The 20,465-nt window shown below is 54.4% G+C and overlaps 4 protein-coding genes across 4 annotated transcripts; 1 reads left to right on the forward strand and 3 right to left on the reverse strand.

The window, feature by feature from the left end:
* Positions 1-9,043: 9,043 nt before the first annotated feature.
* Positions 9,044-12,767, forward strand: JN550_004431 (uncharacterized protein; the record flags this gene model as incomplete). Its single annotated transcript, XM_049315946.1, has 3 exons — positions 9,044-9,104; positions 9,276-12,629; positions 12,682-12,767. The coding sequence occupies 3 exons, from the start codon at positions 9,044-9,046 to the stop codon at positions 12,765-12,767; spliced, it is 3,501 nt and encodes a 1,166-aa protein (XP_049173503.1).
* A 1,190-nt stretch (positions 12,768-13,957) lies between these two features.
* Positions 13,958-14,392, reverse strand: JN550_004432 (uncharacterized protein; the record flags this gene model as incomplete). The annotated part of the gene is made up of 1 exon (XM_049315947.1): positions 13,958-14,392. One exon carries the CDS (start codon positions 14,390-14,392, stop codon positions 13,958-13,960), a length of 435 nt encoding a protein of 144 aa, XP_049173504.1.
* Positions 14,393-16,614: 2,222 nt separating this feature from the next.
* On the reverse strand, positions 16,615-17,280 carry JN550_004433 (uncharacterized protein; the record flags this gene model as incomplete). The annotated part of the gene is made up of 1 exon (XM_049315948.1): positions 16,615-17,280. One exon carries the CDS (start codon positions 17,278-17,280, stop codon positions 16,615-16,617), a length of 666 nt encoding a protein of 221 aa, XP_049173505.1.
* An 866-nt stretch (positions 17,281-18,146) lies between these two features.
* Positions 18,147-20,101, reverse strand: JN550_004434 (uncharacterized protein; the record flags this gene model as incomplete). Its single annotated transcript, XM_049315949.1, has 3 exons — positions 18,147-18,395; positions 18,453-20,017; positions 20,077-20,101. The coding sequence occupies 3 exons, from the start codon at positions 20,099-20,101 to the stop codon at positions 18,147-18,149; spliced, it is 1,839 nt and encodes a 612-aa protein (XP_049173506.1).
* Positions 20,102-20,465: the final 364 nt, after the last annotated feature.

Genomic DNA, 20,465 nt, shown 5'->3' on the forward strand with positions numbered 1-20,465 from the left:
GGGTCTATGGCAGCGATTCGGTTCGGGACCAGGACTCAAACTTCGTAACCACATGGTTGCGACTATCCGTGTTGCATAACAAAGACGAGTCACCAATGTTTGAAGCGATATGAGTTGAGCCCATCATGGTGGTTCGAGTTCCATGAGGCCCCCACGTTCTGTGATCTTATCGTGGTCGTAGATTGCAGCGCTTCGACGTCTGAGACAAGCATCTGACGAATTGCAACGGATACACCAGCTCGTCCAGATGATATCTTGAGAACCTCAAGTTTCCATCTAGTCTCGCTTCACTCCGTACCCATCGGGTCTCGACATAAATCGTGGTGCGATGTACGGCGTCTTGGCGTAGCTTCCTACCAGACTCCAATTTCATTCAAGAAGCAAAGACATACCCAGCCAGATTCCAGGGTCCTAGGACCCCTATTTGGAGGAAACGGCGCTTCCCCGCATCGTGAATATCTTCCCCTCAACGCCAGGTTCTAGACACAATCTGACTCGGGGTCGGCGAGGAGCAGATGAAGTCTCCACAACAGCAGAGCCGCATGCTTGGGCTTCCCGAGACATCGCGAGCCACGCACACAGTGTGTGTGACTAAATTACCTAGAATATATTCCCGTCGCCCAGAGACGCTTGCTTCCAGGGTGATGCCATAGTCTAGCCCTCCTCCAGAACCAAGTCAGCAACTGCCGTTCTGATCGACATGGCATCTCTGGTCATGGCGAAAACTTTGCAGGGCAGCGCCCGTCGGGTTATTTTTCTGGAACAATTCTTTCCTGCCAGAACAATGTCGGTCGGGCGGGAATAAACGGCGATTCGCCACTAGCGACCCTACGTACAGGTTCCATGGTGCGACCAGTCAGGCGGCTTGGATGTAAGGGCACTTCTCCTAGCAGACTTTCCGCTGCTTTCTAAGCAGCAGGTCAGCTACCTATTCCGAACGCGGGCCGATCATCTGCTAATTCTGCTACAGGCACCATGTAACGTGCAGTCAGCTATGGGGCCCGAGGTCTGCGTGTGCGCACGCAAGCAGGTGCGGCAATATTTAGTAGGCCGTGGCTACGCTGGAAGAGCTACAGTACCACATCTGAGCCAGTAGCCCTCCAGCTACACACAGTAGCGTTATCACTAATCCGATAATGCCACTCGTTCGGCACTATATCAAAGACGGGCTTTGTGGCACTCTTTCCCAACCGCCGCGCATGGCCAAGGGGGAGACAGACTGCAGACGTTCCGACCGGTGCAGTGCGGACGGCAAGTACTGCTCTTTGCAAGAGTATAGAATCTTGCTGCGATATGACGTTGTGCAGCTCATGCCGGACCAGCCTGGACACCCTTTTCCTGTCGTATAGCTATTTGGACCAGCCCACATCCCGTGTGTCGTACCAGCGACAAGACGTCCCTTGACCGTTCGCAGTGTGGCATCGTGTGAGTGGAGCCTGAGATCCCGGCTGCAGGGTACCGAAGTAGGAAAACGAGCAGCAGTTGGGTTTGCCGATCTCGAGGGACCAGGGAACCAATTGGCTAGTGCCGCAGGCTGAGGGATTGTCGTTGGCGCAGATTGCCCATGAGAATATATTACTATGTAGAAGAGCGTCGTGCGGCTCTTGGACGGATGAAGGCAGAAATCGACGCTATGCGATGTTCACATGGAGATAGCCCTCTAGGAACGCAGGAACAGGCAGATGAGCCCGGGAGATGACAATCAAGCGGTTCAAGAACAGTGCAGTGAATACCACGATTGGTTCGTGCTTCGGGACATTGCACCGAGGCCCTTACTTAGTGGTCAAGTTAGTGGCAGTAGCATACATACTATGTAGTAGGGGTTGCGGGTGGGCCGCGCCAAGTGGCTGGTGATGTGGTATTCAGGATCCAGAAGCAGAAAGCTGCAAGTCGGGTGCTCCAGGACGGCGTTAGGATCCGTGGGATCCCTTAGGCGTCTCGCCTTTTGGACAAACGATGACCGAGTGTGTGGCGAGTGCGGCGATTCGGATGTCGGTTCAGGTTACCCAAGAGACAACTAGGTTTCACCAACGCTATGAAGAAACTCCCGATTTTTGAAATGCCTTTTTTGCACTTGGCTGCCTATAGATGTATGCTGGCCGTAGTTAGCACTCATGCACAACTCATGCAACGGAAGTATGCATGAGCGAGCTGCCAAAGGGATCTTTCTGGAGGGCTGGCCCAGCCGGTTCATCAGAGGTTCGGCTTCCCAGTAACTTCCATTAGCACGGCGGTTCTTTGCAGACGCGCTCTGATGAAAAGTTATCCCATCTGTATATCGGTGGTTTGCCGCCGATCTGCTCCTTGGAAGCATGCTCTTCTGCATGAAGAGGCCGACAGGAGCAACCTGGTTTGGCGGTGCTTCCTCCGAGCTTTTGAGCGAATGAAAGACAACAATTGCTATATAACATACGTCAGACCTCTGCGCGTCTGGAGCGCTGGCTGTGGCCACAAGCTATCAACGGTCGCAAGGTCCGCTGCACCATGACCGATGAGGCCGTGTTCGTAATCGAGTCGCACAAGCCAAGAGCAATTCCCTATCCAGTAGCTGCATTTGTAAGAGGCTTATTGACATCTGTCAGTGAATCCAATGGCAAGGGTATCAACTTAATGGTGGCAACCTCTTGCCGGGGAGGCTTCACAGTGCCAGCTTCTGGTACGTCATTTTCAGGCGTGTTGGTGGTGTGCTAGTTTTCCCATCCAGAGCAAGTGGCTGGCGAGGATTGCAGCATGGTACGGTACTTTGTGAAACCCACGAAGATCTAGTTAGCCGTCCCAAGATCAACTCAATTGCGGTTTCGCCCAATAGAGCCAGCCCAGAACAAGGCCCGGTGACGCCTGGCCCGTTGATGGCACGATCGGCATCCTGAAAGTAGCATGCCTGGCCACGTTCCGCAGTACGGTTCGTGCGCTAGCTAGGGGCTGTAGTGAAGTCTGGGGAAGACAAGGATGGCTTGTGACAGCAACATGGGCACCGACTCCGGCGTTCCACACTGCATGGTTGCGAATGGTCAGTGGCATAGTGGCAGTGCTTCGTGATGAACTCTAATCCTCGAATCAATCGACGGGTGATCCGGATTGTTCTGGGGCAAGATGTAAGCAATTTAACCTATTTCCATACTATGTAAGCCTTGGGGCTACCGAGGTTGCAGTGGACGCCAATTGCGTTGCTCGAGAGCAGAGCTCGAAATCTCAGCTGGCATCAAGGTAAATAGACGCACAAGCTCTAGCCAACGTTCTTCTTGCCCAAGCAAAGAAGCATCCCGCAATATGCAGTAAGCCGAGGCCTATCACATAACCAGTAAGGACTTCCGAGCAGTCATCCACGTTGGGATATTGTAGCGCCCATTACTCCAATAAGCCGAACTGCCTCCCCCAAAATCATCTTGGCGGTGCTTTTCTTCATAGTTGGGAACCAATGGGCCTCGGCCCTTGCAACGACCCCATCCCTCGGTTGGGTTAGCAGGACTCGTGGGATAGGCGGTACTAATATGGGCAGAGCATTGACTTAAGTGGTACTAGCTATATGATCTGCTTAGGCATTCACTGAGAGCTTTGTTTGATTTCGGTTTCATCAGCGTGTTTCTCGTAGCGGACGGACTTTTGGTCCAGTTCAAGCAAGCTGAAGTTAGCCTCACTCATTAATCGAGATGTCTGCTGTGCTGAATGATGTTTGCCAGGCAGCTAGGGTAAATATGTTCCCCCGGATAGCTGGTTTGGGGGAATTTGGGGCGATTTACCGTACCCCAAAACCAACTCACCAGCATTTGGAGAATTGCGCGGGTAGAGCTGTGCACGGGGTTCGCTGCGCCCATAATCTGCGACTCTTTCATCAAATTACAGTGCACCTGAGAGGACTGATTTCTCTTACTGAGTGCATAGCGTAGCTTTTTCTTCTTTCATTAAAAAGCTCATACAGACCGGCGCTCAAGACGACGATTACGAGTATCGGTCCAATTTCATCCCTGGACCAACAACGCTAGGCAAACCTTCTCCAGGCCAAGGGTGGGACCCCTGAGACTTCCCCAGATTACCGAGTTAGCTGCTAAGGCGTTGTGCCCGTGCTCTTGACCGGGATATACGCACGCGAGCTCGTGACCCTCGGAGATTTGGAGAATCCCGACCTGGTTGAAGTACAACGTGAAGCAACGTACTTATCTTGCGAGGCCAGTGACAAGCCCATGCGCTCCGCGTTGCGAAGCTGAAAGTCGAATGATCCTTGCTCTGCAAGAGTCAGTTACCCTTCATTCAACCTCGGCGTATCCCCAGTTTTTAAAATGGTGCGAAGCAGCCTCGTGAAGCTCTGTTGAATGCAAGACCAGAACGTTTGCAGCAGCCAGTGCAGGGTTGAGCACAAAGTACCGTTGGAACATGATTTTCCTCCAAGTTCAGTATCCCATGTGGGGACAGGAGTTAGCTCTTCTGCCAGCCTTTTTCAAATGGTCTCGAAAATGATATGACGAGGTTGCCAACATCTTGTCGATCCAAGGCGAAAGACCCTGGAGTGCTTGACGACGCCACACTGCAGGCTGGGCGGTCTCGACGTCGCAGTCCTTCGCCTCGCCAAGCAATGATTTCATCGATGTGTTGCATAGTGGCGTATTCTCTCACGACAGCAGCCTCTTCAATGCCGCTCAACATCCGACGACCGCTGTGCCCGCAGGCTATCGGGGGGCCCAGAGGTACCAATCACCAGACGCTGGCCTGCATAGAGCTGGCGCAGCTTGTGCCTAGGCCATCGAGCTTGCGGCAATAAGCGTTTACAGGGGGTTTCTCGTGGGTTGAGCCGTTGATACCCCATGCGGAACACGGCTAAAACCTATCGCTGCCCTAAGCTCAGCTTGAAGTCGGCAAAGTAGAAGAGGTAACTTATGTGGCCAAGCAGTAACTCGCAATGCTACGCCGTATCCATATACACTCTTATGATGCTTCAGTAACTGTACGGGTTACGGCCGCGTTTGGGTCAAATCTCATCCAGCTGTACATAGTGGTCGCTTGGTTGTCAAGAGCCTTGCTATTTCGCTGGCACCACATGGGCAACCAAATAAGTCTGGAAGTGGCTTAAAGCTCCGAGACCATCCCTGGTTGCAAGCTCCAGGTTTGTAGATGGTGATTGGCCGCCGGAGCTCAGGGCAATAGTTCCACACGTTCACCGTGACTTGCAGGAAATGGTGCATCCGCATCCACACGTTTTCTTCCAATTGCACATGATATGTAATCATGAACGCCGCCGTCACGTATCCACGACATGACACTATGCTGCTAATACTCGACGGCAGACGCGCATAGGATACCCTCGGATTCTAGTAACAGTGGCTGCCGCTGCTTGTCTTCGGAGGCATTTCTATATGCTGGATGCCGGCTTTAATCTTTCTGTTGGGCTAAGCGTCTGACAAGTTGGCATTAGGTTCATCGGAGTGTCGTATTAATAGCTCAAACAGTGCAGACCCTAAGATTGCAAAGCCGACCCACATGGCAACGATCGGCAGGGAGTATTGTCGCCTGAATGTCGGTTGCAAGAGCATGGTACTGTAGCACACACACACACACACACACACACATAAGTGGTCCGGAGAACAGTTATTAAGCTTTGTCATAAGTGAGAGAAACACACCCAGCCGTCCGTTGCCACTGTTCTATTGTCAACACTCGGGTGATTTTGAGAATGGCTTGATTGGCCAAGGAAGACATAGGGCCCATCTGGGAAAGGCCGCATTATGGTATAACTTCCTCTTTGGGCTGTTCTGGCGAGGTCCCAATACTCGATGCCTATGGACTCGCATTCGTGATTCGATCTAGACCTTCAGAACGAAAAATCGACACTACATCCGTAACATCACTATGCAGGTTAGTTGCGCTGCAGTCGATGATGGCCGGGCTGCCGATGAACCTGAAGTAGGCCAGTGCAACCAATCCGCATGTCCTCCGATGCAGCTGTTGCCGCCGGCCAGGGGAACTACAGTGCTGCTCGGGGGGCTATTTATCGCCGAAAGCCGTTCTATATTGAAATGATTCGCAGCAACGGTGGAGTTCAAGCACGACGGTGCATCGTCTCCCGCATGCGTTTGACGTGAGTTTATTTGACTCGTGAATGCCACCCCCGAAGCTGTTTCCCCAAGTTGAGGACCCGACACGAATGCCCGCGCGGATAGTAACCTACAGCACCGCATTCGGGGAGCGGCGAAAGGAGAGAGATGTGAAACTGGTGGATTAGGCCCCCGGCTGGGTGGGTGGATCAGCTTGCCTGAGGTTGCTGGAATATAACGCGGGGCATTGTGAATACTCGTCCAGCATTGCTCGAGGCATCATACCGCAGCATCTGGTCTGATGCGGGTGGTGTCGATATGAATTCTAGATTGCCAATGTTAATACGGCGTGCTATACACGGAGTGTCTGCACATGTACACGTTTATGGTCAAAACGGCCGGAGCTCTGGGTATTGAGGACGCATGACGCCTGATGGATGGTGTGTGGGAACGAGCAGTCAGTGAATGAAAGCTGCCCCCGAGTGCATTCTACATGCAGGCGCTAAAGCTGGCAGAGACAGGGCCTGGCAGCGAGATGGAGCAATCAGGGCTCGCTTGGGTGCAACGCCCCCATGCAACGACGCCGGACTCGCAAGAACCGATCGACTCATCCCATGGCGGTAATATGTAGATGAATTGCACCTACAGTACATGTCATATCGCACACAGATACCCAAGCCAAACCAGCGCAGCGCCCGTGCCATGGTGCGTGGGTACTGGGGACGTGGGTTAGGTGGTAGCTAGTCAAGAAATGGGCACTCGGCAGGGTGCAGTGCAGTAGATCGAGCGCCCAGCCCCCGGCAGCCTGACGGCGAGCGAGCGAGACGGCGACCGGGATGCCTGCAAGTTGCCAGCACCGGTCGATTCACAAGCGGCGCACCGTGCCACGGGCCAGTCAGATGCCGCCGTTCCCTGCCCCTCCAAGCAGGGTCCTGCTCTCAGATGGGCGCAGCTGGGGAATCTACCAAGACCAAGGGATTCCGGTGTCGAATAGCCACGATTGGTTGGAAGAGGCTAAGCTCGAACCGTTGTGAGAGAGTCGGGCCTTGTTGTAGTATCCATCCAAGCCTTGTACGGATTGCGGAGGATGTGCATGTATGAGTCTTACTATTGTTATTACGCGCAATGGTGCCTTATCGCCAGACGGGGTCCATGTCTGCTCTGCCGATGATGGCCGTGACGAGACGAAGAAAAGGGCACGAGAAACGGGCAGGAGGAAAAAGCCAATCTGGAACGCAGAGCGGGCAAGGGCTGGTGAGGATGATGGATTATAATGCAGGCGGCTGTTCTTAAGCTTCCGAACAGGCCACATACATAGTGCACATGCGGTTGAGGTGATTTCGGGCAGAAGTGCGGCGCGGCGTATCGAGAGCACGGTATTACTGTACGTAGCGTATGTGTGTATATGTGTACGGCTGTACGGTTGGCATGTAAAAGTTCATGCGAGAACTGCGGTACGTCCAGCACAATCCAGTCTCTTTTCCGCTCTGCTCGGCTACTGTCAGTCCAGGCGAGCGAGCGACCCAGAAAAGTGCTTGACACCGCCCAGAGTACGGCTACGATTTACATAGTACTGTAACTAGAACACGAAGAGAGTTGCGGCAACGCTACAGAAGCGGCAGAAGCGACTTCCAGGTCTCTTGGTGGCTCTCGTGAAAGACAAGACCGGGCCAGAAACTGTGATGGGAAACGAGATGAAACTTGACGTGGGAAAGGGAAAGATCGATCCACCCGTGCAGCAGAAGCGTGAGATACGCAGGGCGCAGGTACCCTGTACGCGAGCAGCACGAGGTCCTATGACCAAGAACCCAAACCCACAGTGGGTTTGAGCCGGGGAAACCTCGCCCCGACCAGTCAGAGGGCTGCCAGTTAAAGCCGAAAGGCCCCTGTCGGGCCCCGTCGGGCATAGAGTCGAGGGTGCGCCCGCCACGGCCAGGTCCCTGCCAGGTCCCTGCCGGCTCCCTGGCCCTGCGCAGCATCAGCGCGGATGACGGCGGCGCGCCAAGTACAGGCTACCTGGGCGGCGAGTCGGCGACGAGGGCATCACTTGACCAATTAGTTAAGCCGCAGGCCGCCAGGAAGTACGAGTAACGGCGAGACGTCTGGGCCGGGGGGGCGCCCACTGTGGGGCAGCAGCCAATGGGCAGCCGGCGTTTGCGGGCGGTGGGCGTGGTCGCACCTGCTGGCAGGCTGGGACTTGGTGCTGCAACCGGTACGTACAGCAGGTACGTACTGCGTTGGCATGTACCGCAGTACTGGCCTTAGCACCTTTAGCACCTAGTTAGCACCTGGCACAGCACCCAGGTACTGCCTAGCATCCGACGCAACAGCGCTGGACGCTGGACGCTGGACGACTAGGGGCCAACTGGGGCCAGTGCTTTCACTCGCTCGCTCGCTCTCTCTCGCTCGGCTCGCCGTGTTCTAAACTCGGAGGTCGCTGGTTGATCAACTTGCTCTTTCCAATCAACCCAGTTCCAACTTCAACCTCCCGCGAGACAACACAATAGCAGACGGGACGCTGGAAATAGACTCTCGACGACAAGACTATTATCCTCTGCTCACGCCCGCCTCAATTGTGCGACTGGAGTATGCGAGCGACAACGCCTACGGCCTCGCGCGCTTCTCTCCCACCCTGCTTCGTCCTTCCGATCCCGCCGCGCTCGACGACGCCCCTCCAAACCCACGGCCAGCTCCAGCTCCAGCTCCAGCACCAGCACCAGCTCCAATAAGCCCACCACCAGCTGCTGCTTGCTGCCACTGGCAAACTGGGACCCGTCGCTGTCTGCTCTCTCCCTCTGTCTGCCTCCCACCCCACCAAAAAAAGGCCCAACCACACACAGACAAGACTAGACAGCCCACACAGCCCACCGCCCGCCGCTCATTCATCCCACTTCCAAACCACGGCGGCAATCGACTCATCTTTCTGTACTCACAACTCCCCCTTCCTTCCGCCCTCCGCCTCCGGTCTCGACTCCTCGCTCGAAGCCGCTGCTGCTTCGGCGTATCTCGTGGTAGCCATGTCCAATTCCTCTCCTCCCAACGCCGTCGCCGGGAGCAATGGTGCCAACGACGAAACCGGTATGGCCCGTCCGTCATGTTCTCTCTCTCACTGCTGCTGGCTGCCCCTCCATCCTCCCGCGGCGAGCCCAGCTGCTCTCCCCGGGAGCCTCACCACCAGCACGCAGTCTCCCCTTGCTGAGCATCCGTCTCGTTTTCGAAAATACCCAAACTAACATGTTGTCTGCGAAGCCTCCACCATTACCGTCAACACGGCCAAGGCTCCCCCGACCTTCCCACCGCCCAAGACCGACAAGCCTCGGCCGCATGTCTGCGCGACTTGTCAGCGCTCCTTTGCCCGATTGGAACATCTGAAACGTCACGAGCGATCCCACACCAAGGAGAAGCCCTTTGAGTGTCCCGAGTGCACACGATGCTTCGCCCGCCGGGATCTGCTCTTGCGTCACCAGCAGAAGCTGCACCAGACCACCACACCGTCGTCGCGCCCGCGGAACCGCCGTGAGAGCGCCAGCGGTGCCGCCCCGGGCCAGAGCCGCGCCCGCAAGAACAGCGTCGCCGCCGCCGCCAATGCAAGCAACGCCGCTGCCAACGCCGCTGCCATGCGGCCCCGGGCCAACACCATCAGCCATGTCGACGGCACCCACATGCAGATGATCGCGGCCGCCAACGCCTCGGTGGCCCGCAGCCACGCTCAGCCCTCGCACAACCGCCACCCCAGCCTGATCGGCTTGCCAATCCACAATCTGGACCACGCTTTCGGCGGTATGTCTTCGGTCATGGGCCAGCGCGGCATGCACCACGGCCTGCCCAAGTTAGAGACACATGGAATTAACAACATGGATTTTGGTGCAGGCTTGCGTACTGCTCCCCCGCTGGCGTTTGGACAGCCCGACTTTGACTTTGAGGGCCTCCTCTTCGGACAGCCTGGATCCACCATAAATCCCAACGCCCTGCACTACAGCGAGTCGCCGCACTCCATGGCCCTGGACCCGACGTCTCCCTTTGGCAACGGCATGGCCGACGTGTCCTCCAGCCAGCACCTGGACGAGAACTTTGACTGGTTGACAGGATTTGAGCAGAACATGTCTTTCAACAACCCCAACGAGAACGCCGTGGAGAGCAACTCGCCCTCTGCCATGAGCACCACGAGCCAGAGCGGCATCAGCGACGTCATGCTCGACGGCTCCAACCACCCTGCCGTGACCACGGCCACCAGCTCGATATGGCAACCTGCCGTCATGGGCCCGCCAACCATGAATAACCCCTTTTCTCTAGACCTCAACACCTCCGTCTTCCCCGACCTCATGAATGGCGCCCCCGTCTCACCCCAGCCTGCCTCCCAGAAGACCATGGAGAACGTCTACTTCTCAACGCCACCTCCCTCCATGAGCTCTCTGAGCCCGTCCGTCATGTCGGGACTGAACCCCCAGAATCTGAACCAAGCCCTCAACGGCTTTGGCAATGGCCCCGAGACTCCCACGTCGCTGGGCGGTAGCCACCATGGACCCTCTCCCGTCTCGACCATCACGGACGCGACAAGGGCTGCAATCGTGAGTGCCCTCTCGCAATGTGCTCCCTCCTTTGGTGGCCGGAAGTACTCCTTCCCAACGCCAAGTTCTCCGATGTCTCCCCAGAACCAGTCAAATGGAGAAAATGTCCCAGAGCACGCTAAGAATCTGCCCAGCACTCATGACTTGCAACGGTATGTTGGGTCTTATCTCCGCTTGTTTCACCCTCATATGCCGTTTCTGCATGTCCCGACCCTCTCGTTCGACATGCCCTCGAAGCCGTCGGCGTCCAAGGCCAGCTCGGCCGGGGGCAGCGGCTGCCTGATCCTGTCCATGGCGGCCATTGGTGCCTTGTATGAGCTGGACCACACGCAGTCGAGGGACCTTTTCGAAATGGCCAAGAAGATGATCCAGCTGTACCTCGAGGAGCGACGCAAAGCCGACGTCCGCAAGGCCGACTTCCGCCGAACGCCCATGTCCGACCACGGCTCGCTTGGCTCCGAGTCCTCGGTCCACACGCCGGTCTGGCTCGTCCAGGCCATGCTTTTGAATGTCATTTACGGGCACAACTGCGGCGACAAGACAGCTAGCGACATTGCCTCTACGCACTGTGCCGCGCTTGTCAGCCTGGCCCAGGCAGCTGGTTTGCTGCGGCCCGTCAAACTGGATTCCGCGGATAACCATGACATTCAAGTCAATGATGCGGAAGGCAGCTGGAGCGGAATTAAGGCCGAGTCCGAGGAGCAAGCGGAATGGCTGAGATGGAAAACCATGGAGGAAAGGAAGCGGACTCTATACACCATCTTCATTCTCTCTAGCCTGTTAGTGTCTGCTTATAACCATGCCCCGGCCTTGACGAACTCTGAAATTTTGTTGGATTTACCGTGCGATGAGGAGTTTTTTGCTGCCGAGAGTACGGCAGCCTTCCGGCTGAAGGGCGGCGTTCGCGCCGCAGGGCACAACCGCATGACGTTCCATGACGCATTGGGAGAGCTGTTGCGTACGAACGAAAAGCAACAGAAGCTTGCACTCGGCAGCGGGTCTCAGCAGTTTGGCTCGTCGCTCGGTTCAGGTGACATGCCCAAGCCCGAGCTGAAACCTAGCACTTTTGGCTGTTTGGTTCTGATTAATGCATTGCACAACTACATCTGGGAAACCCGTCAACGCCACCACAACAAGATTTGGACCAACGAGGAGACGGAGAAGATGCATCGCCACATTGAGCCGGCCCTGAAGGCATGGCAAGCCGCTTGGGCAAGTAACCCTCACCACAGTCTGGAGCGGCCCAACCCATTCGGCATGGGCCCATTGTCTGCCGATTCAATCCCGCTGCTCGACCTCGCCTATGTTAGGCTCTTTGTAAATCTGTCCCGCTCCAAGGAGAAGTTCTGGCAGAGAGACTGGGACGGCCTGGCGGAGGAGCTTTCCCGTGGGACGGAGATCATCCAGCACGCCGAGCACTCCCCGGCCTCGAACGCGGAATCGTCCACAGATCCATCCGACGCGTCGGCCTCCAGCTCCGTGTTCGTCGACTCGCCCCCCACACAGTCGTCGTCTCCTGAATTTGCCGCAGCCAAGTATCCCCCAGGCGGCCTGATGCAGCAAGCATCTAGCCGGACCATCTCAAAACGGGAGAGGCACCTCCGCAAGGCGGCCTTCTACGCTGCAGATTCGCTATCCATGGCGGACAAGCTTGGCGTGACTTTCGCTGACTTCACAAGCCGAGAGCTACCGATGCAATCTGCCCTGTGCGCCTTCGACTGTGCTCAGGTTCTCGCTGAATGGGTCGCCACTCTTCAAGAGCGCGTTGGTCGTTATCTTGGCGTGCTGGGGCAAGACGATGTCGATTTGACCCAAGTTCCAGCCATCATGCTTTTGGAAGATGAAGATGTTAAGCTCCTCGGCAAGATCCAGGAGGTGCTCACCAGCGCCGAAATGAAGATGAGCCTTGACCTTGTGAGCGGCAGTATGAATACTGGTATCGATGCGCGGCTTCAAATGGATGAACACAGCGGATATGCTGCCAAGATTCTTAGGGTCACGGCATATATGATGGACAAGTCTGCTGTTTGGCCTGGTATGTAAACATTCCTCGATTGTATTTGCTCTACACTAACCGGATCCTACAGTCACCCATTTGATGGCTCGTTGTCTTGAGACTCATGCTAATCATATGCGCGCCCGTGCCGAGAAGTCAATCATTTCTAGCGAATGAACGCTGTGTTGGTGCTGAAAAGACGGTCTCCTCTGATGGTCCGGGTCCCTCGTTCGAGCCCACTCGTCTTTGGACACTAAGAAAGAAAAATGAGAAGGGCCCAAAGTAGCCCGTGACACGTGATAAAGATACCCTCTTGGATATTCGGCTTAGAGAAAAGCTCTTGCGGTCCGGTCTGTATACGCAAAGACTTGGTTTGCCTCCTGGCGTCAGCGAGCATGCACAGAGGCTTCATGTCATTGATCGCGGCCCTGGTGGCATGCCTGGATGACGAGAGGTGAACATGCGATAACGAGCAAGACGTCTGATTACGATACCACTTATGAACGGCGAATGCAGTGAAAAATGCACTGCGGTCCGAGGGAGAAATGTATGGTGTCAAATATTGGCAGCTCATCTGAAGTCATCGACTACAAGCGCCATATACCGCGAGCAATGGAGATAAGAAGCGCCACGTACGTTGAGGCTATTGATCGAGATCCGTCGATCAACCAGGCACAAAAAATGGAGGAGGGACACCAGTCAAACTACGAGGCACCTAAAGCTTCGAAACGAATTATGCACATGTAAACGATGTTGATGAAAGCACTAATTTGTGATCAGAGATATATGGTCATGTCAACGTGCAAAGCTTTGCACTCCGTACCGCCCACAAGGCTAAGACATTGTGCCCTGCACGTGTTCAGCAGGCCGCCACGGCAAGGTTTGAGGCAGGAAACGCTTCGTGACGGGAAAGGGAAAGGGTCTTTCTACTGTAGAAAAGACGGCAAGCAACGATCATGTATCTAGGGTTGGGATTTGCGGACGGTAAAGGAAGTTTAAGGGGTTAGTCTGGTTTGGCGGCAACACGAATCATTACTGGTGATTAAATGAATCCAACTTTCCATGCCACCACAGAGTGCCGTTGTAACTGCTTTACAATCTCATAATCGATGGGCCTCATCGAATTCTTGACACTCCATTTAGTACCCTTCGGTCGAGAGTTATGGATGAGTTTCGGCGATAGTCTAAGTTCGAGTCTCATGGTTTGGAAGGTACGCAAGTAGGCACCCTTTCAGCTGTTCCTATAGTATTTGTGACATACACATACACTACCAGAAACAATCCATCAAGATCACGATCTCCGGTATGAAACGGTTCCTGATTAACGATCTCTCTATATTACGTCCTCCCTACACGCCGGTAGCCTTCTAAGCCCGCCCGGCCTCAATGAAACCCTGGTGCTGCGCCGGATGGTTCTTCTCGACGCCGCCCTTGATCATCTTGTTCATCAGCATGTTGCTGTCGATGAGGATGACCTCCTCCAGCATGTCCTCCGTGACGCGCCACTTGCTCTGGATGTTGATAGCGCCCGTCGGCGCCTTGCCGTCGATGTGGGCGTCGATGCCGTCCTTCTGGTTGACCAGCGTCAGCGTGTACGTCGTCTGCCCGATCGGCCGCTTGTCCGTGACCTCGTAGACGCAGGGGTAGGCAAGGTCCGGTACCCCCGACACATGCTTGTACGAGATGAGTTGCGGGCACGTCGTTCGGATGTAGCGGTCGTGGTTGTGCAGGCAGTTGAGGATGGCCTCGCCCGACGTGTCCTCCGAGAAGGCGGTGGAGATTCTGGTCTCGGTGGGCGACATGGTGATATATAGCTTATGTTTTCGAGCTGATGGAATGATTGAAAGAAAAGACTACTTGGTTATCCAAGGATAAGGATCAAGCTGTCGTATCCCGGTGTGCTGTGCTTTTGTTTCGTGTGCGGATGCGGTTGGGTGAAGAGCAAGAGGTCATGTCTCAGGTCCGAAAGCATCACCTATAAATATTCTTCGGACCTTGTCTGTGCAACCTCTGGATTATGGTAGATTTGCGTACGATCCTGAAACTATCTCCAGAGGCGCACGCGTATAAGCGTCCGCGGAATGATAACTCAGCTTGAGAGGGCTATTACTAGCCCGCCCCCCTTGAAGTGTTCCGCAATCCGTCAACTTTTCCCCTCGGACTATTGAGCCAATCGTGACAGTCGACTTGTCCCCGAATAGACACACGGAAAGGATTCGTCTCACTCATCACATGCCACATGGCCATGAGGTCTGCATTTGTTTCTGCACCTCGAAAGGCTGTCTTGTATTTTCCTGCATGTTGGCTACAATGCAGTGTCTTGCTGCAGAATCGACCCAATTCGCTGGAATTCTGCTGTAATTCAAGTTCGTACACCTTTTGACGGTTCAATGCGGCATACTCCATAGCTCAGCCCATGCATCTTGACAGCCCAAGCCTCATGGTAAAGTGACAGTTCCAAGGCCGAAGACTGCATTGCGCCAAAGGGCTTGTCTGACCTTCCAGGGGTCCAAGGCGTAATTAAGGTGTGGATGGCTTGGCTGGAGCATCCCACGGTGTGCGTCGCGCCACACTACGCTATAATAGCTGTCCGAGGGCACAAGCGGATTCGCCGTGGTTCAACTAGTTTCATCTGGTGGAGCATAGACAGAGATAAAGCTCCGGGTCCCAAGAGCCAGTGCGTGCGGTTCAGCGTAGGCGACAGCTTCTTTGGCCGTTTCAGTGATGGACGACGTGGTACCTGAGACTGGATTTCCCCCAACGAATGTCCGTTGGTGCCCTGGTATTACCAAGGACGCTGTTTGCTCCGCCGCCAACAACCCCATAAGCAGCGTACTGCGTGCGTATTACTAAGTGGCAGGCACTATGAGTATTTCCTTGCCTGGATTGGTCTACGATATACCTACTTATTTTTATCATGCTTTTTGTGTGTGATAGATGTGCTCTCACATGCGTGCTTTTGGGTGGCCCTGATTATAGTTCAAGCCACGGAGGTCAGACCCGAGATTGATGAGATGACGTTCCAACTCTATGCAAACCTAACTTTCACTTCACCAACCGGTTCTGCAGAGATTGAAACACGTCCGCCACTATCCTGCGGGAGCATCCAACCAGACTTTGGGCGCAGCAGGAGGCTACAGCCACATCTGTAGAAGCATTACCAAGACGCTTCATGCTGAGACTCACCTGATCGTTCTTGTGGTGTGATAACTTCCATTTCATGTTGCACTTGCAGAGACTTCAAGTTGGCGGCAGGGTAGTCATGTGCACCCTTGCGTCTTTGCGCTGTACGCTCACTAAAGAAAGTTGGTGACTGCAGTGGCTCAGCAGGCGGACATCACACACAAATCACATGATGGGCCTTATGATATTCTTTACTCAAAGAAACGGTGCACGGGTCGCAGTGCGGGTTCTTGACATATGCATGGCGATGACTTTGCCCTGATCTCTGGAGGTCACCAGACTCAGCGGAGGCAAGACTGACGATAACCTCACAGAAGGCAAGTCACTGGGCTGACTTCTCTTTGCTCACTCACTTCAAGCTGCCATTGACCCTCTGTCATGTCGGCCGCTGACTAAAACCAGGCCTCATGTGATGGGATAGTTGGTCATGGATAGCCGAGGTCACATCGATTTTCTGCACTTGGAAATCTTGTCTGCACTGCTTTCCCAAGTAGTGGCACGTGTGCACTGTTGCCGACTTCCCAGCATAGTCGTTACATGGTGGCTCTAGAAACAGCTATCATAACAGCGTGCATTGTTGGCCCAGTCACGTCTGTGAAAAACGCGACCTACACGAGGACTCCGCTGAGGCAAACACGCCATGGAAATTCTCAGGAACATCTGCGAGAATCAAGTTGTATGAAATCAGTCTATTATCGCCTATGTGGGTATCTTTTCTGAGTTGCCGTCACTTTTGGCTGACGCTCCAGATGTTCGCTTGACCAAATAATGGAAAACCAACAACACAACAGAATGTGCTAAATTGGCAGTCCTGCTCAATTCCTTCCAGAGGTGGAGAAAATCAAATGCTGTAAACGTCCAAGAACTCATTCTCGTGGTGTTCGACCAACCGGGCCATGCGATCGCGCTCCGTCTTGAGATGGTTCAGATGAGACGATGGGGTCGTTGATTCGGGTTGAGCGGCTTCTGACTCAGGCAGCTCAGCGTCGACTGCCTTGGTGATGTGGGTAGAGCCCTGGTAGAAACCTGCCGTCACCATAGACTGCCTGTCGATGGCCTCTAGTTGCTTGTAGGTCCCCAATCTCCAGGTCATGGGGTGACCGTCCAGCTTGACGAAGAGGTCCGGCAGATACTCGTCGCGCCAGAGCCCGCCCCTAACCCGTGTGTACGGACGGTTCTGCGAGGCGCCTCTCGCCGTGATGACTGTTCGGAGCTGGGAAGGGATGCGCATCGCGCCAGCAGCCATCAACCCCGTGTCGGGCTTGCGGGCTGTCGAGGCGGTGACCGTTGCAGAGGTCTTCTGGGTAAACAAGGTGGCGCCACTACCGGTAGTATTTCTGATGATCTCGGGACGGCCGTCCGTGTGTGACGCCTTGGGTGGCTGAGGTGCCGCATAGTTGGAGGCGTTGGGCTGCTCGAATGCAACCCAAGAGGTGTTGCGGGATGTAAACCGTGCAGGTAGAGCGCGTAGAGCGCGCGAGGTGTGTCGGAGAGAAGTACCAGACATCGTGGAAGACATTGACGTTGGTTGACTGATGTAAGTGTGCGACTGCCCGATCTGGAAACAGCTTATGAGTATAGGGTGACAAGTGGAGTTCGACCAGAAGGTTTGTGGGAAAAGCTGGAGCTCGTGGAGGGAGAGCTATGTGAATCAGATCTGACGTGTTTTTGTATTACTTCCAGTACTTTCGGAGATTGCTCCAGGTGAATGGAGTCAAGTAAACAAGGTTTGTCGAGACGATGGCTCATGAGCAACAATGGTTTGGCAAGTGGGTCATCAATGGAAATCTGACTGAGGAAATAATTCCCATGATGAGCGTGATGGTCTGCAATAATTCAAACTGTCTTGGTATCCTTGCGATTGTTCTGCAGTACCCATAATAGGTTTGTATAGAATGACTGTGTGCCTAATTTGCTCAGGCAGGAAGTAAGGAGTTGCACAATGAAGGCAAGGCCACTGCTTCTTAAAGAAGGAGAGCAACTCTAGGTAAAGATTGTTCACCAGGAAACCTTAGGTCAGCATAATCCAGTTTTCACAGTGCCTCGTCGCCGTGTATCGCCATGCTAGAACACACACCGTTAAGGAAGTGGTTCACTTTCCACCAAGTCAGTTCTTACTCAAGCTCTACTGCAAGAATTCTAGAAATCACACAACGGTAGACACGCGCATTCACGGTCGTGCGGCAAATGGGAGCAGTAATTTGAAACATGTTTGAAAAGCGCTGAGGTACCGAAAACTCCTAATCTACCCGCTGGTGAAAAGACCGAGATACAGGATATCCATACCAGGAGACCCTTCCCTTTGCCAACGCAACGCCAGTTAACCGAACTCCCCCACCCGGAAGAAAATAACGAAAAGCGGTTTGACCTCAATCATACGTCGAGGCCGGAATATCTCCTGTAGAGGCGGTCCAAGAAGTGCGAGTGCCGAATTCCATTAGGACGAGCCTCCGCGAACATTTCGATGGCTTGCTGAACATCAAGGCCGCATCGATCAACGAGATAACAGACAATGAAATAGCCTGTGCGATTGAATCCGTAGTGGCAGTGAACACCCACGGCGTATTCCTTCCATCCCTCTTTATGTGCCCTTTCCTGCTGGTCCTGCCTGACTTGGTCCACCTACGTACGCACAGTCAGCAAGTCTTCTGTAGGTGGCTGCGCTGTAAAATCACTTACCAGATGAACGAAGGTTGTAACTTCGGCATCCGTTGGGGGAATCTTTGAGACCGTGGCGAACTTGTGATACTTGATGCCCAGCTCGGGTAAGCTATTTGGGCTATACGCAGGATTGTCCTTGCTGATGTCGATGATATCTTTGACGATGTGGCCCCAATCCGCTGCGAACTTTTGTGGCGAATGATCCTCATCACCTTCCCGTAAAGTCTTCATGGCGCGGAATATCCCGTTGATGGACTTTGAAACGGGCTGGATTGCCTTCCACTTTGCCAGGTTCTTCATTTCCCACTTTCCCTCGCGGTTGAGGTGCTGTAGTTGCCAAGCAAAGTCGAGTCTCCCGGTGATGTGCTCTGACATGAAGTCGCTGATAAGTCCGGACACTGTGCGATGAGTCTTCGGGGCGTAGAGGAGTGCATGTGTTGCATTGGGCATGATCACGGTCTTCACTACCTTCTTGGGGTGTCGAGGTTGTGGCGGAATACCAGCCGGGGTCTCGCTGGCATCTCGCGGAGTGGTTGGTTCCTCCATGCTCTCTTCGGCGTTCTTGATAAATTCCCTTCGCTTGAAGTCATCGTCAGTGATAGCATCGATGGACTCCGGGAGATGATCGCTTGGCTTTGCGGTGGCCGCGATAGGTGCGGCAGACTCTGCGATAGTCCCACTGGAGCTGGAACCATTGGTCACAAGTGATTCTCGATTCGAATGAAGAATTGTTGCGATCTTTTCGACTTCCTTCGGCGACGTGACAAGGTCGCTTCCGCCCCCGATAAGAAGGACTGGTACGTCGAGTCCTGCCCAGGTTGGCTCTCCAAACAGGCCACCGACAGGTTTCTCACCCACATACGTCGGCAGACTGCCCCATGCCACCCGTCGGAAAACCGGAGATCGGCTCTGCCTGTTGAATCGGTGTTGCAATTGTTTAGAGACCAGATCGGCATCCGGCCCTACGAAGCGCTTTACACTCGCGCTTTCTGGCCCACCCCATTGATCCCACATCCGCCAGAGGTTGAACAGCCATGTTGGTATCCGCAAAAGGTTCCGAAATTGCGCAACCTTCTCCTTGGGCAGAGACTGAGCCACGGGGCAGATGCCAACCACTCCCATCACATAGGATGCGATGTTAGTGACGTGGCGCGCTCTCTTGTTGGCGAGCCTCGCTGCGAGCACCGTACCCATGCTGTGGGCTATGAGAATAATGCCTTGATCATGGTCCTTGTCGCGATAGTCATCGATGACCACTTCGAGAAGATCCGTCAAAGCATCCGTGGAATACGCCTCCCAGTCCTCAGGGGCGAATGCAGATCGGCCACAGCCCGGGAGGTCAACAGCCAAGCAGGAAGCATGGTTTGACAGACTCGTCAGTAAAGGATGGAATTGGGCAACCGATCCACCCAAGCCATGAACGAAGACAAGCAGTGGCAATGGAGCAGGGTCTCGAGGAAGCTCATTAATTTTAGCACGAGCGCGAAAGAAGACGCGGACTCCAGGATAAGTGAATCTTTTCGTTGTATAAGACTTCACCTCAGAATTATCCTTGAGGAGGCCGGGATCTGTGGCGTCGGCGTCTAAGGTAAGGTGTCAGTATGAGGGTTGACATATGATGATGGGCCAAGTGTGGACAAACCGGAGACCTGCTGCGAGTGAGCCATTCGGCGACCTTGGCGTGATGGTCCCTGTGTAGACAGTGCTGCGAATGATGCACGGTGATCGAACTCGGTTGGAACAGCTTTGACAGTCGTACAAGTTTCTGGAGCCTACTACTATGTGATAGCAATGAAGAATCGCAGCAAAATTCCCGTGAACACTGTCAATAATGATCTGAAGCCGATATCGATGAGTATCGGGGTTGGCTGGGCCCGTAGCGCCCACAACGGCGCCGCAAAGAGCAACGCCCAAGTTGGGCGACGGGAAGGCGCTGAGTGATGTGGGCGAGGCTGGATCAGTAGAAAGCGCAAACCTCAGGAGGATGGCCGTCGACTTAAGCTTCCTTTGCCGCCGAAACTATGCGCCGTT

Source organism: Neoarthrinium moseri (genome assembly GCF_022829205.1).
Source record: "Neoarthrinium moseri strain CBS 164.80 chromosome Unknown scaffold12_Wmoseri_CBS_16480, whole genome shotgun sequence".
Classification (NCBI taxonomy): domain Eukaryota; kingdom Fungi; phylum Ascomycota; class Sordariomycetes; order Amphisphaeriales; family Apiosporaceae; genus Neoarthrinium; species Neoarthrinium moseri.